The sequence below is a fragment of the Nansenia antarctica genome, assembly GCF_963989245.1.
Source record: "Nansenia antarctica genome assembly, chromosome: 11".
Classification (NCBI taxonomy): domain Eukaryota; kingdom Metazoa; phylum Chordata; class Actinopteri; order Argentiniformes; family Microstomatidae; genus Nansenia; species Nansenia antarctica.
This window is the reverse complement of record NC_137681.1, coordinates 13,014,239-13,030,179: the sequence shown is the minus strand read 5'-3', so window position 1 is coordinate 13,030,179 and position 15,941 is coordinate 13,014,239. Positions and strand designations below refer to the sequence as shown.

The window sequence follows — 15,941 nt, the reverse complement described above, 5'->3', positions numbered from 1 at the left end:
GCAAAATGACGTGTTCGTAGGCTACTGTTATAGTAGGATTTAAAACAATATTAATTTAACCAGGGTTATTTTCTAATCAATAAAGAATGCGTATTATTGCCCATAAATACAATGTTTAATAAATTGTAGAGACTTTCCTTATTATGGTGGATAAAAAAAACTGTACATTTAAAAAAAAAATCACCTCCAAGACAATAGGGGGCGGAGTTACAAACGTTGATTTAGGACACGGCTGTTATATTAATCTGGCGAGCAAGAGAGCCGCGCGCTAGGGAGTCTGGGTAGGACATCCTCAGGTCAGCCATATTGTATTAACGTCCTGGCTGAATAGAGGGGAGATGAAGGGGATTCGGGGAATAAGTCAACTGTCGGTAAGAAACTCCCTTGACATCTTCATGTGTTGAGTACTTTCTCAGTAGTCACCTGTTCTGAGATGTGTGGGCTTGTTTGGCGTGTAAAGCTCTCTGTCAGCGAGCGAGGAAGCGAGGAACCACTCACTGTTTCCACCTTAGGTAACCTGGCCTGGTCGGTAACCCAGCTTGACAGATGGACTGTGTGTCTTAGCTCTGGGAATTTGGTTATCAAAGTACTGTTGTCTTCTTCTGGCCACATCCAACATCTTGACCCCGTTCCCCTGACACTAACGGTTAGCAAGCTAGTTGGCTGCTAAACTTGTACCTAAACCCTGCTATGAGAAATCAAATGCTCAAGCAGAGGCGTTAACAGACAGCCTGTCAGTCAAACAGCTGGGGATCTGATTGTAAGTCGCTTTGGGTGAATAAGTAAGTCTGCTAAATGGTCAAATGTCAATGTTGTTCAAGAAGGTTTTTAGGTTCACACCTCATCTCCAGCGTGCACTTGAGTGAGTGAGTGAGTGTTGTTGCAATGTACTAGGTTGAGTTGATTATCACCACCATGTAAAACCACAATGTTGCCTTTAAACCTTATGTTTCTCTATCAAGTGATGTTCAATTACCCGTGTTTATATCAAGTCGGTTGACGTAAATACACTGAAAGGTTAGCTTGTTGCATTGATCCCATATAACTGTTACACTCTGGCTACCTTAGCAATGTAGTAGAAGCACACAGGCTACAGTATTTAATCTAACATTTAATTTGAATGAATAATAGTAGTATACCACTCCAACCCCCATGAAACCCATCTCTGTCCAGCCCATCCAACAGGATGGATTTGATTCTCAATCATATTATTGGTTCTCCATCCAGATACACCATGACATTGTGTACGACTTATATGTTTTCTCTATTTGCAGACCAGGCTTTATGCAGCTCAGGCTGCCCAAAAGTTGGAGTATGCGGAGCATGTCAAGTTTCAGCCTCAGGAAGTGCAGGTCAGTGGTTGCTATGTGTAATTTCATGCCTTGCCACCAATACATTACTTGTGTTTATGTAATTGGGCTAGGACAGTGCTATAGATAAGAGATGTGTAATTGATGATGCTACTGTCTGACACATATTGCTTTTCCAGGTTACCAAACTGCCCAGCGGGCTGGTGATCGCCTCGTTGGAAAACTATTCCCCTGCCTCTAGCATCGGCGTGTTTGTGAAAGCTGGCTGTCGCCATGAAACGCCCGATAACCAGGGAGTCACCCACCTGCTCCGGCTGGCTGCCAACCTGGTAGGCTTTCTTAATCAACCCTCAAGATGATGCAGTTGCACTTGACAGCCTCTGCGATGGTTCAACATGCTCTATCATGTTGTAGGATAGATAACTGTCTTTTTTATGCTGCTTGAAATTATTATCAGAATTATATTCAGTGAGTGACTCAGTTTTGACCTAAAATAAGTCTTCATCACTTGTCTTCTATTTGTAAAGCTATTAGATTATTGATTATTAGTTTGTGGTAGAATTTAGGCAAAAAACTGTAGCTGTCTTGTGTAAGACCAAAGTTGATTAAACTCTCTCCCAGACAACCAAAGGAGCGTCGGCCTTCAGGATCTGTCGTGGTGTGGAGGCAGTGGGGGGCAGCATGAGGTCAGCCTTATGAATGCGTCAACGCATCCTCACACAAGAACACTAACCTAATTGAAACTTATTTTATTCTATGCAATGCACTTTTTGACTGTACCACTGTCACAAACGGCATGCTCATCAGACCTCATGTTTGTGTATTTTCTTTCTCTACAGTGTGACGTCGACCAGAGAGAATATGATCTACTCTGTGGACTGCTTGAGAGACCACATGTCAGTATCTTGAGATGGAATAGAATATTTTGTCAGAATTTATTGGTTTGAATTTATACTCCAAACCAGTGTTAACACCCTTTAACATGAGTCTGTAACTCTGGTCTCTCTCTGTGTTGTCGTATGCAGTGATACGGTTATGGAGTACCTGATCAATGTGACCACAGCTCAGGAGTTCCGGGACTGGGAAGTGTCAGACCTTACCCCCAGAATTAAGATGGACAAGGCTCTGGCGGCACAGAGCCCTCAGATCGGTGAGCTCTCCCTCTCTAACATACTCATGTTATGAACCAGCACTCGGTATGTAAGGGGGGGGGGGGGGGGAGCGTGTGCAGAGTGCAGACAAACGGTCTAATCCTTCTCTCTAGACTAGAATTAGTTTATTCAAGTACAGTATGTTAGATGTCGCCTTGAACCAAAGCTTGCACATATTAGACCCCTAGGATGGTGTGGACCTGTGTCTTGTTTTGTTTTGTGAGAGATTAGCCCAATCTGTCTGTAAAATGGTCTGGGTATAGGCCTTCCCTAAGAGATATGTCTCTGTCTCTGGGTAATTACCCTAACCCCATGTTGTACTTACCATGGTGGTAATAAAACTGATTATAATAATACTGGATGAAGAAAGAACTGAAACTGACTGTTCTCTTCAGGGTTGATTGAGAGCCTACACGGAGCTGCTTACAAGAATGCCCTGTCCAACTCCCTCTATTGTCCGGACCACATGGTGGGCAATATCCATTCTGACCAGGTAAGGCCCTCCAGATTCTGATCCCAGCACATTTCATACCCATAATGGCGCCATCACTGAATTTTCATTAACTTTCTGAAATGTATTTTTGTCTCCAGATGCATCACTATATTCAGAACAATTTCACAAGTTCAAGAATGGCTCTAGTTGGGCTCGGTAAGTGTTATCGATGTCTCAATAATTTTTCCCTGACCGCTTTTTGGATCAGATTACTCATTCTGAGTATTGAGAAGCACTATTGGTGTGAGATTGGTCTTTGATGGTGTTTGTGTTTGCTCAGGTGTGGACCATGCTGTGTTGACGCAGGTCGGAGAGCAGTTCCTCAACATCCGCAGTGGAATGGGGACTGCTGGAACAAAGGCTCAGTACCGTGGAGGTGAGTGCTGAAATACACAACATGCCATTTCTAATAAGTCTTCTGTGTGTTGACAACTGCAAATATCAATAGACTGAAACAGAATTACAGTGACTCATTCTTTCTGGGTAGGTGAGGTTCGGATTCAGAATGCGGGCAGCCTGGTGCACTCTGCGGTGGTGAGCCAGGGGGCAGCGGTGGGCACCGACGAAGCCTGGGCCTTCAGTGTTCTGCAGCATGTGCTGGGGGCGGGGCCTCGAATCAAGAGGGGATCCAACGCTACACACAAACTCATCCAGGGCGTTGCCAAGATCACCAGCGATCCCTTTGACGTGAGTCAGTCATCTTTTAGACCTGCGTTTGTGCTTTTAGCTGCATGTGATTGTTACAAGATGAGTGAACTGTCATGTGACAAACAATTGTTACAAATTATTTGCTAAACTACTAGTACTTATAGACCTACCTTTTAATGCATATGCCTTTAGTCTTTAATTGAATCCATGTTGTGTCTCATGTCTTTTGACTCTAGGTCTCTGCTTTCAATGCCAACTACTCCGACTCTGGACTGTTCGGAATCTACACCATCTCCCAGGCTGCCACAGCTGGTGATGTGAGTATTACAGTATGAGCGTCTCGAAAATCATTTCAATAAGGTTCCTTACATGCATGAATTAAAGATTTCTCATATGTTTTTGAGCTTTGTGATTGTAAAACAAAACATTTTTTTTTACTGTACACTTGTGTATGTATAGTAATATAATTGGATGGAGGTTCACTGAGAAGAAATCATAGAGTTAACATTGATCTCTATTAATTGATTGACCTTTCCATGTCCTGCTCCCTCCAGGTGATCAAGGCCGCCGTTGGCCAGGTGAAAGCTGTTGCTGATGGGGGGCTCACAGCCGATGACCTGACGCGAGCCAAGTAAGCTAACAACACCCTCTTTCTACCAACCATATACACACCCAACATTTTTCTAAAGTAACCTACCAAATTTCCCTGTGTAATAAATGTGTACTAACTTAATTATCGTATTGGCCTTCTTCTGACATTTTGAATAAAGCCATTTCATTGTCTTTGTACTCCTGCAGGACCCAGCTGAAGTCTGAGTACCTGATGTCGCTGGAGAATTCTGAGGGATTGCTGGAGACTATGGGCACTCAGGCGCTGGCAGGGGGCGCCTACCACTCCCAAGAGGCCGTTACACAGATGATTGACTCTGTGTCCTCAGATGACGTTGTCAACGTAAGTTCTGTCATGTATCATCGGTGCGGTGTGAACTGAGATATTTTACCTGGTATTTTACATACTTGTCATATTGAAATAAGTTCTGGTGTAGTCATTTGAAAGCAGTTAGTTAGCTAGTTGATGTAAGTCCTAGGGGTGTAACGATACATCGATTCACATCGATGCATCGATTCATTGACTAACGATCTGATTACATCGACGCAATGTAAAAACATCGATCTATATCGTCATCTTAAAGATACACCTTTATTTTGAAATGGCACATTCTGCGTGACTGTCACCATTTCCGTGCAGCGCGCGACTAGCAGACGTTTACACTCTCTGCTCGGTTGGGAAAACTCAACATGTTGACTGACGCTGGCTGCGTTCGTCAAACACGCTCTGGAAATCTGATCAGCACTCGCGGAACGCCTCTTGTCCAATCAAATGACTTGACGTTGAACCCAGTGTTGCGCTCCGGCGCTCTCAGAGCGAGTTGACGAACGCAGCCCACATGTTACTGACGCTGTCAGCCAGTCAAACGCGGACTCCCAAACCCCACCTCTCCTCTCCTCTCTGCTCTGAGCTGTCCTTCCAAACCCACGTTGCGCTAGCCTGCCTAGCTTAGTTAGCTAACGTTAGCTACAATAACTTTGCGAATAAAACAAACAACAAGCACCGTGTGTTCCTCACAGCCCACCACAGGGACACACATCTACCTCCACGTCCACTGGGCTGCTACAGGCCAACTAGCCGCACAGACACACATATTCACAACACTGCATGCTAACAGAAGTTAAGCTAAAGCAGCTAACGTGTGTTTTTTGGGGGGGCATGGTAGGGTCGGGGAGGGGATACAACTTATACACACAAACAGACACACACACACGCACACAACATGATATCGCGTCATATCGATCATATCGTCATATCGATCTTGAATCGAATCGAAATCGTATCGTGACTGACATTGTGATATCGGCAAACATTGTATCGTCATACAAACAAATCGATATAATATCGTATCGTGATGAAGCTGGTGATTTACACCCCTAGTAAGTCCCTTGTACTCCTCCTGTGGTGCTCCTCCTATGCTTTTTATTTTTTTTTGAAATTTTCTTTTTATTGTCAATGGTCATTGGTTACAACAATCGTCATTACATTCAACATATCACAATCAACTCAGTTCCTATGACCAAAGTCTTTTTTTCTTTGGTAATGAGGGGTGCTGGCCACTAAGTGGGGCCCCTCTGTTGCAAAAATAAAAAAATAAAAAAGATGTGGCTCTTGGTCAATGACCGAATAGGCTGAAGGAAAAAAAAGAGTCTAGTGACTATCTATGAACTGTCGGTGTCAGCCTATGTTAACATCTTGAAAAAATAATAATAAGAGTCTCTGGGCTGAAGTGAATCACTCACTCATTATCTGCTGTAGAATCCACATCGCCCCGACGAAACTGCTTCAATCTCTCCCGGACTTGCTGCTGATGTTGGTTCTGGGCTCCACCCCTCCGGGGCTCGGTTGTTTCCCACGGTAGAAGTCGAGTCAGCGTTTCCTCCGTTATGCCCTTGTCCTTGGTCCCGCGAACAGCTCCGTCCAAGATGAATCCCCGTCTCCGCAGGTCCTCTGCTGCTTGTGTCGCGCTGTTATACATGACGGTGCCTGTATCAAAAAAGACACGCATTCTAGCCAGCGGGGTCTGGAAGCGTATTCCCCTCTCCTTAAGCGCCTTCTTGATGGGTATATATTCCTTCCTTTTGTTCTGCACGTCCGTCGCATAATCATGGTCGAAAAAAACACGTTTGTTTTGGTAAGTGGGTTGCTTTTTCCAGGCGGTATAGAGGACCTTTTCTTTCACTGTAAACTGGAGGAACTTGATGACCATGGATCGCGGTGGAGCTCCTCCGGGTGGTCTGGGCGCCAGGGCACGGTGGGCACGCTCTATCCCCAGGTCACAGTCAAGATCACCTCCCAATTCTGACTTTATCAGTTTTTCAACAAACGCTGCTACGGAGGTACCCTCCGAGTCCTCTGGGATGCCGTAGATCCTGATGTTGTTGCGTCTAGACCTCCCTTCCAAGTCAGACACTTTATCTTGCAACGCCCGCTGATTACCAAGTAACTGGGTGAGGGCATCCTTGACACCAATGTCCCACCGCTCCATTTCAGCCACACCGTCCTCCATCTGCCCCACGCGCTCCTCCGCCCCCTCCACTCGGCCTATCACGTCTTGGATTTGCTGGTTCACTCCTGTCGTGAGTTCATCCATTTGTTTCTTAATGTCCTCTCGGAAATCCGTGAGGAATTTGGAAAAGTCCTTTTTCAATTCAGCTTGCCAAGTTGTCATACCCGCATTCACGACTTCGCTCACCACTTTACGAATCGAGTCCAGCGTTTCATTCTCTCTCAAGCCTCCATCTTGTTCCGTCGGGGTAACGTTAGCTCTGTTGCTAGCTGCTCCGTCTTTCTCAGTTATTCTCTCAGATGGCTTTCGAACCCCAGTACCCTTTCTCTTATATTTGTCCCCTTCCATCATTACGTTGATATATATCAATTCGAGTGCATAAAATATCTTGAATTAGGGGTAATTTAAGGCTGACACCGGAGCTCTGTTATCAGGCTGCCATCTCTGTTCGCGCGCCACCGGAAGTCCCTCCTATGCTTTTTAACATATTAAACAAATAAAGATTAAGTATGATGTGTTTTTACTCTTGGCTTGTATGATAGAAGAGTGTTTTCCTGTGTTTGTGCCTAATGTTATCGTACCTACTGTCCTTATTCTTTCAGGCTGCAGCAAAATTTGTGTCGGGCAAGAAGAGCATGGCGTCCAGTGGAAACCTTGTTAAAACACCCTTCGTGGATGAGATCTAATTTTTCACAGCATTCTTCTACCTGTGATCTAAACAGTAAAGCAGAGTCCATCTGTCCATTCAACAAGAGATTAAAAGATAAACTTGTTCATCGCCCCCATAATGTTATTGTTCTGAGCAAGTAATAATTGCAATAAGTTATAATATTGCCTCACACAACTCTGTATTTATCGTTCTTATTTTAAGTGGATCCCGGTGCATAAGGAAATACCATCCACATCTGTCCACTTGAACTGTATAGCTGATGTAAATGAATGAATAAAGTATCTACCATAAATGTTTCAAAGGAGTGATTTTATTTCTACTATATTATTGAGTGTAATGTGAATTTATTGTCACCATTTTCTTAAATTCATATTAATGCATACATATGAACCCTGTTGAGTAGAGTGGAACTCTATTATATCTATAATTATACATACAGATAAGAAATCTTTATTAAATTGGAGAACACCGGTATTGTCAAGGTGTGAAAGATATCTATCAATTGAGTATGTCTTGATGAATCGTGTATGCGTGGTGACAATGCTTCTCGTCTGAATGGAAAGTCTCGCGAGAGCTGACGTCCACTAAGCGAGTTGCCGCTGGTTCTTCTTCAGCTGTGCATTGCTACTTCCAGAAGATACGACGCACACGAAAGGGCTTTTTACGAGGGACGATTAATTACATTTCTATCAAAGGATAGGATACTGATTGGTCTTATCAAATCAAATGTTTTCGCAGTCAAGGTATGTGTTTTATGGAATATCATTTGTTTGCAATGAAGATGGAGAAAGGAAATAAGCGCTAGTACTATTCGTGCAAGCCAAGCATCTCATTTCTATTGGGAATATCGCTAATAACGGCGAAAAGGTCGTCAAAGTTTTCATTCCCCTTCATCACTCAAATATATATTTTTCGGGAAACGTTTTTGCTCAGCAGAATTCAGTGCCCCGGCGATGGGAATGGGTGAACCAGCGAGAGTTGATGGTTAAATGCCCCGTCGCCCAGCTATATACACTAGGGCTTCGGAAGAAGTGCCAGCGACCAGGGCCATGGTCGATAGTTTGTCAGGTTTCAGTCTCAGAAGACAACCATTAGCAGTTAGCTTAATAACTTTGTTCCTAAATTAACTTTGCATTTGTTCATGGACACCCGTGCGCCACAAAATGAGAGTCTGTCTCCTCCGAGATGACCACGAAGATGTGACACTCCCAGGGCAAAAAGCAAAACATTGATGGGGAACGTTAGAACCGATGCCTGAACACCCCTGTCCATGTCCATGCTATCTCCCTCTGGAGGGGGCGAGATAGAGACATCCACTAACTTTCCTCTCTAGTCATCTCTGAAGGAGAAGAGTCTCCACATCTGAGAAATGGATAAACTCACGATCATCTCAGGATGCCTTTTCCTCGCTGCGGATATCTTTGCCATTGCCAGTATTGCGAATCCAGACTGGATCAACACGGGAGAGTCAGCTGGTAAGTTAGGTGAGGAGGGCATTCATTTCTCATATATGTATAGCTACATTTCCTTGGCAGACACACATTTTGCTCGCCTGCAAGCCAATGCTTGCAGTTGCAGCCCTTAAGTGACAGCATGTGTCAAGTGCATTCATCAACACTTGGATAATGGACCGATGCCTACAATATTCTTGACATTCTGGTGTCCTCTCTGGACAGGGAGCTGCATAATCATGTCATTTCTCCTCAAAGCAGGTCCTCTGAGCCTGCTGTTATACTAACACGAGCAGCAAATGTCTCCACTGTTTTACATCAGCCTTCTCAAACCCCCTTGTACCCTTCCAGGCATGTCCCTCACACTAACCTCACACTAACCTCCTCTCCAGGCTAGAAGTGTCTGGGACAGTGGCATCGAGATGACCCTCACAGCCAACCCCATGATTGTTAAACAACTGGATCAGATTTGTAAAGTGTGTGCCATTTATCCAGCTTGCAGTCTCTTATGAATCTGATACAGACAGTCTTTTAAAGCATTTGTATTCAACACCAATCAGTCTGGGGACATCTAAAGTGCAGCCGTAGAGATAGACTCTAAGCGATACACCAGGCCACTTACAATGTGCCAGTGACCTTTAGCTTGTGGCAGTGCCTTGTAGTGCTTGTGGTCTGTGGTAGGGGTATAGTTCAAGATAAGGGGTATAGTTCATGATTTCCATATCATTCGAAGGCAGGACAGAAGAGCAAAGCCTATTTCAGATGTCTTCTTTGTTTTAAGGCTATTGTGCATAAATATCTATGCTTATGGACAGAAGAAAATACATTTCTTCCCCCCCACCCTCACATAGGACTCTCACACTGTCAACCTTTTGCCTATGAGGTTATACAGGGCTCATATGCTCATATGCTCATATGCTCGCCACATGAAAATGACAGCTGTGACTATGGCTGTACTAATTTAATGCATAACTTCAGCCCTACTCAATACATAACAGAGTCAGTGACTGTAAGACAGGACCAAGGTTCAGACAATGTAACAAAAACTCATTCATCTGGCACAGTGCAACAACACAACATTCAGGTATCACAAAACGTTGTTCATAATGGACTTGAGGTCCGTATTTTGTGTCTGAGTCAGAAGTAATCCGATTTTCCCTTTGAGGCTTTCCCCCTACACCCCATGCAGGGAAAGTATGAAAACAAGCACGGTTAAAAGCCTTTTGTTTAAGCTTAATTGGCCTAATAGTAATTACCTGGTGGGTGAAGCGTTGTTTATAATTTGAGATGAGGTCTGTTGGGAGTGAAATTCTTTCCGTTGAGAGGATTGAAGCACTCTGAGCTCAATTATGAGGGAAATTGCCATGACTGGAAGCACTTTTTTGTATGTTCGAGGTCCAAAACATCAGAAAAAGAATACATTTAAAGCTTTTCCATTGAATGAAGTTCACTTGCTTGCTTCCCCATATGTTCTCTTTCTGGTAGTGTCAGCATATTGTCAGCGTGTACAGAAATGTTGACAATGGCACATTTGTCTCATTAGTAGATGTTGTAACAAACACGTCCCTCTCTCGCCACCTGTAGTTTTTCCTTAAAATGAGTGCCTACTTGGGCTTTAAACCTCTGTCCTCTCAAAGTAGTGAACCATGATAAGCATAAGTTTATACACTCTGTGTGTGTGTGTGTGTGTGTGTGTGTGTGTGTGTGTGAGAGAGTGAGAGAGAGAGAGTGTGTGTGTGAGTGTGATATAGCGTGCCTCCTGGTCGTTATACAGGTATTCGGTTGTGAAGTCTGAAGCAGCGGGGGACTGACTGGGGCTGTGGAAGTGTTTACTAACTACAGACATTGGCCACAATTAAAGTACACTCTCTCCTCCCTCAGTCTCAGGGCTCTGGCTAGTGGACAAGCCTGTGTTACACACGCCTAACAGCTGCTGAGCAGTCCCGAAAATTGTCCTTCAAATGATGCCAAAGAACAGAAAGTACAATTTACACAGCTAATATATATTTAGTTATGTAGGATATTGCTTGCTGCAGTGGTTCACACTTGTGGGAATAGTGGAGGTAAGGTACTGTTTATTCTGTTGTTCCACCCGGTCACATGGAAGAATGTGTATGGAAGGAACAGGATATCCTGTGTATAGAATGAAGGGAGGTCATGGAATCAGCATACAGTACTCTACGTTCTCATCTTAAACAGCTCTGTGGAGCACTAGTACCTCACTCTCCTGGAAGTTTACCATCTCTACTGTACTGTAGATAAGGTTGTGTCAACATGTATATTGTGTCATTCTAGTGATTCTGAGGGGTCTGGATTCTGATAAGTGGGAAACTAATTGGGGCTTAATGGACAAGGAAACAGGACGCACAGTCCTTTAGTTTATCAAAGACATCAGTTAACCAAATCACAGTTTATTTATCGTGCACACAGCATACAGCTGTAAACCGTACAATGACATGCTTATTACGAGCTACCTCTCAATAGTGCAGTGAAAGTAGTGAGTAATAACAAACACAATATACAATAAATATTAGCAGTCAAACAATAAGTTTAGCCTTGGAATGTGTGTGTGTGTGTGTGTGTGTGTGTGTGTGTGTGTGTGTGTGTGTGTGTGTGTGTGTGTGTGTGTGTGTGTGTGTGTGTGTGTGTGTGTGTGTGTGTGTGTGTGTGTGTGTGTGTGTGTGTGTGTGTGTGTGTGTGTGTGTGTGTGTGTGTGTGTGTGTGTGTGAAAGAAAGAGAGGGATATGCAGGGGTGAGTGCAAATTGTCTCTAGTGCAGGTGACCAACAGATGGTCATCCTAGGATACATGGTAGATAATCGTTTGGGTGTGTGTAAGTCAGTCAGTCAGGAAGTCATTCACAGCCACAGGCTGTGAGAGAATGTCTAAACAACAAGTTTGCACCAAGCTCTGTGGTAATAAAGCAACAACTTTGTCCACAATTAACAATAATGCAGATCAATCAATCACAATGTCCAAATGCGGTCAAAACGTGTGGTCATTATTTCACTCGGTCTTGAAGAATAAAATGTATCCCCACTGATCTCATGATCCTGTTTCAATAGGTTAAGGTAAGGTGGTCCAGAAGTGTTTTTTGTTTCTCCTCAGGTCTCACATGAAGGGCAACACTCTGTGTCCCTTTACTGCAAGTGATGTATGTTTTGTTTTTAGTGCCGTAATGGGATATTTGTAAGTCTAAGCATGGCTGGACTTATCTGTCCAATTACACGATTCATCCCAGTCCATTCTTCCTAATCTGATAGACTAAACATGGTTTTGCCTTGCCCTTTGTTTCTCTTCTCTCCGTCTCTAGCCTAGGAGCGACAAAAACTGCTGGCTTAGGGATCCCACCTCGCCTCACCATGCGGAGGGAGGGAGGGAAGGAAAGGCAAGGCGTGGGTGGATTTAATTTCACATTTCTCTCGTTAAAATCTATACAATGAAGAGTCCAGTCTGTAGCTGGTCGAGGGGGCTGAGTGCAGGGTTGACGCATTCTTTGTTAGGTCAGAGAGGGTGGGGTGGTCTTATGTTCTTGTTGTTGTCCATGTTTTGTGTTCAGCGGGTCCTCCTAGCTGACATAATTGGACCCACCAGGCTTTGGAGATCTTTTTGGCAGTGAGTCACCATCTGATGAAGGGCCTTCTCTCTCTGTGGTGTGTCTGGGGTTCTTGGTCTGGGCCATCTTACATCATTGATTGATTCCCCCAGGACCCTTGTCATTGGTCCAAGGCCTAAAGATTCCGTCTCCTCTGACTAGTTTCCATACCAACCCGCCTTGGGCTTCACTTTGTGAGGCCACTGTGGAATGGAAGCGGAACCCGATGTCATCTGGGAGGTCATTAGGTCTGGGGCCTGGGCGGGCCGCCATGTAATGCAGTCTTGCCTCAGCGAGGTCTTAGTTAATGGTGACACCATAGAAATGTATAAACGATCTCTATGGGTGACACTCCTGTCGGATAGTTAGATGGTTTCATAACTGATGCATTGATTATCCTTTTGTATCACACGGTCACCGTTTGTGTGGCACACTGTGTTCTCTCTCTCTCTGGGTTCTGGTTGAATGCTCTTTTAGTGTTCGTCGTCACTGCTCTCTGTCTGTACGAGTCATCTAACACTGAGTCACTGTCCTCTCGGTAGGCACTCTCAGTGTGTGTGTGCGAGCGTGTGTGTGTGTGTGCGCACGCATGTGTATGTGTGTGCGCAAGTGTATGTGTGCGCACGTGTATACTATGTGTGCGCGTGCATGTGTGTGTATGTATGTGTGACCTAAACTCTAGTGTCCTCTCTCTCTTCCCTCTAGGTGCCCTGACAGTAGGCCTCGTCCGTCAATGCCAGACTATCCACGGGCGCCACCGGATGTGTATACCTCCGCAGCTACCCCCGGAGTGGGTCACCACGCTGTTCTTCATCATCCTGGGCATCATCTCTCTCACCGTCACCTGCGGCCTGCTGGTGGCGTCACACTGGCACCGCGAGGCCACCAGATACGCCCGCTGGATCGCCTTCACTGGGAGTAGGTACCGGACCGGTGATATCACAGTGCCACGATCTCATTGGCTCTCATCTTGAGTGCCATGATCTTATTGGCCATTAATTATCTTGTTAGTTATTACAGTATGAGAAAGGCTGATGTAACCACTCTTGAAACGTATAATCAATTTCAGATCTCCCTTTAATGTCTATGGATATTGCAGTAATCAAGAAGGGAATATGTGCACTGGTTTGAGTAATAGAGGATAACACGTGGCTTCTGGACGGAGCTGAAATCTTTAATTATGATTTGAAAAGAAAAGTCTGTCTGTGAAAATCCCCTCCTTGCACAGCTGTCTGTACCATTTATGCAAGCTAATCAGCACAGACACACACTTGCGTGAGACACATCCTGAGAGAGAGAGAGAGATTGTCCTATCTACTGCTCAAGGCAATCAGTTTCTGCTCCTCTCAGTGGTTTGGGTGTTGCTCATAGCCATAGCCATAACCAGGAACAATGACTTGAGTGTTGCTAGCTAGTGGATTCTGATATGTCCATGTTAAGGACTGGAACACCAACAGTATTACAACATTCCCAGGCATGGTACAGTAGCTGTTGACTGCAGGGGAGGCTGTTGGAGGTAGAAATCAGAGGACAAGCTCATATGTGTTTGATAGCATTCCTCATTCCATTCCATGCATTACTGTGAGCCTGTCCTCCGATTCCTACCTCCACCAGCCTCCCCCTGGTTGACTGAAGCGGCTCACTGCGGTGTGAGGACCTCCTCATCTCTATGGCAGGACAAGGAGGAACAGGCTTAGTTACAGCTTAGAAACACCTTGACACTTCAGTGTGCTAGAGTTATATCACTAATGGATGCTAGCAAATTGATTTCAGCAGGCAGAGATTTATGTTCATTAGATTTCATTTTTGTAAAAGCTTTTGTGTGGTGACGTTGGATGTGCTGCTTGCTATCTTCTTGTACTTGTACATAATGGGCCTGTGTCTATTTTTACAGATACTGTAAAGAGAGCATGACTCTATAACAGTGGGAAAACTAGTTAAGAGGGCTTTTTGTGGACGCAAAATGTGACGAGTGGGCTGAAATGATCAGTGTTATTTGTGTGGGTACTGACAAAGTACCAATGTTGGATAAATGGATGACAAATGTTATTATGAGAGTATTATTAGGATCTAAATGTGATAAAGGCTGCTATCAAGATGAGATACTAAGCTTGTTTTTCCTCTCTTCCACAGTGATCCTGTTCTGTATGGCAGCCCTTATATTTCCAATAGGATTTTACATTGATGAAGTGGGGGGACAGCCTTACAAGCTACCTAACAACACTGTGGTTGGATCCTCATACGTACTCTTTGTTCTATCAATATTTTTCACAATAGTGGGACTACTGTTCGCAGGGAAGGTCTGCTTGCCTGGCTGACATATCTGACACTTGTTTTTTGTATTCTTAGAGAAATGCCCTAATAAAGGCATTTGCGAGACATGACTTTTTTTTTTATGAACGTCTGTCTGAAAGTATCATCAAAAGGGAGAAGAGGACCTGTGGAAAAAACACCCTTTTTTGTGTGTTTTATAAAACTCCCTGATGCGCCTTGGATCGCAGGAGCCTCTAACTTCTATCTGTTCATAGATCTGAAAGGACTGGATAGGTGTAAGTCACTCCATCTCGCCCTCCAGCCATGGCAAAGTGGAGCTTCCTCCATACTTTCACTTATCCAGCCGCAGAAGGGATAGTGGCAACGGCACCAGTAGACCAGGACGTCCGGATGCTAAAAGGGAAGACCGGGGGTGTGACATCCTATCGCCTGTGTCGAGAGGAACTCAAGTCACTCCACCCTATAGCCTTCTTAAACCATCCACCGTTCTTACCAGTAGGATCATTCAAATGAGCTGAAGACTTGAGCCAGCAAATGGAGAGATGTAGCCATAAATCTGTGGATGTGGTAGGAAGTCAGAATTGGTGTTTTTTTTTTTCCTGACTGAATGGAGCTGGTCTCTGGATTGGTAGTGAACCATGAATAGTAGTGGATAGTATTTGCTCAACTAATAAAAAAACAAGTGGGACTTACTCTGTACATTGCGTTTAATGATTTAACTTGTTTTGTATAAATGTGTTTCTTTTCTTTTCTTTCTGGTGAATGCACTGCATACATTTTTACGCCTCTACTTTTCTGATTTGGTTTGACTTTTCATCCTCATTGCCTGGTTTCTCCTGTACAGAACATCTGTGTCATTGATTCAGGAAGCACTGTGATATTCATGAACTACTATTGAAAACATCTCATTAAAAGTTACACAAAACATTATCTCAGATCTTTACCTATTTACTCCAACTGTAAAGGAGCGACGTTCCGTTGGGCGCATCGTTATTGTTTAAGGAACGGTGCTCATCGGATGTGTTAGAGCTGTGTTGGAACAAAAGCCGGAAAACATTGTGGCTCTCCAGGACCAGGGTCGGAAGTTGGCACCCTTTATCTGGTATGATATGACCCATGAGGACATCACAGGGTCTGCTCAGGTTCCCATGGATACTTGGAAGAGGAACGTTTGTTTTGGGTTCTGGGACCACAGTAGTTGACAGCCAGGGAGCCTGATTCAGGGCCAGGC

At 44.3% G+C, this 15,941-nt stretch overlaps 2 protein-coding genes across 2 annotated transcripts; both read left to right on the top strand.

Moving 5' to 3' along the window:
- Positions 1–313: 313 nt before the first annotated feature.
- On the top strand, positions 314–7,677 carry uqcrc2b (ubiquinol-cytochrome c reductase core protein 2b). The gene is made up of 14 exons (XM_080541628.1): positions 314–371; positions 1,275–1,352; positions 1,490–1,639; positions 1,932–1,996; positions 2,150–2,206; positions 2,336–2,460; positions 2,857–2,954; positions 3,053–3,110; positions 3,235–3,330; positions 3,442–3,641; positions 3,839–3,919; positions 4,157–4,233; positions 4,401–4,554; positions 7,324–7,677. The coding sequence occupies exons 1-14, from the start codon at positions 339–341 to the stop codon at positions 7,405–7,407; spliced, it is 1,356 nt and encodes a 451-aa protein (XP_080397754.1). The 5' UTR covers positions 314–338; the 3' UTR covers positions 7,408–7,677.
- Positions 7,678–8,760: 1,083 nt separating this feature from the next.
- On the top strand, positions 8,761–14,819 carry LOC308167344 (uncharacterized protein C16orf52 homolog A; the record flags this gene model as incomplete). Its single annotated transcript, XM_080541748.1, has 3 exons — positions 8,761–8,866; positions 13,142–13,354; positions 14,570–14,819. The coding sequence occupies 3 exons, from the start codon at positions 8,761–8,763 to the stop codon at positions 14,752–14,754; spliced, it is 504 nt and encodes a 167-aa protein (XP_080397874.1). The 3' UTR covers positions 14,755–14,819.
- Between the last annotated feature and the right edge of the window lie 1,122 nt (positions 14,820–15,941).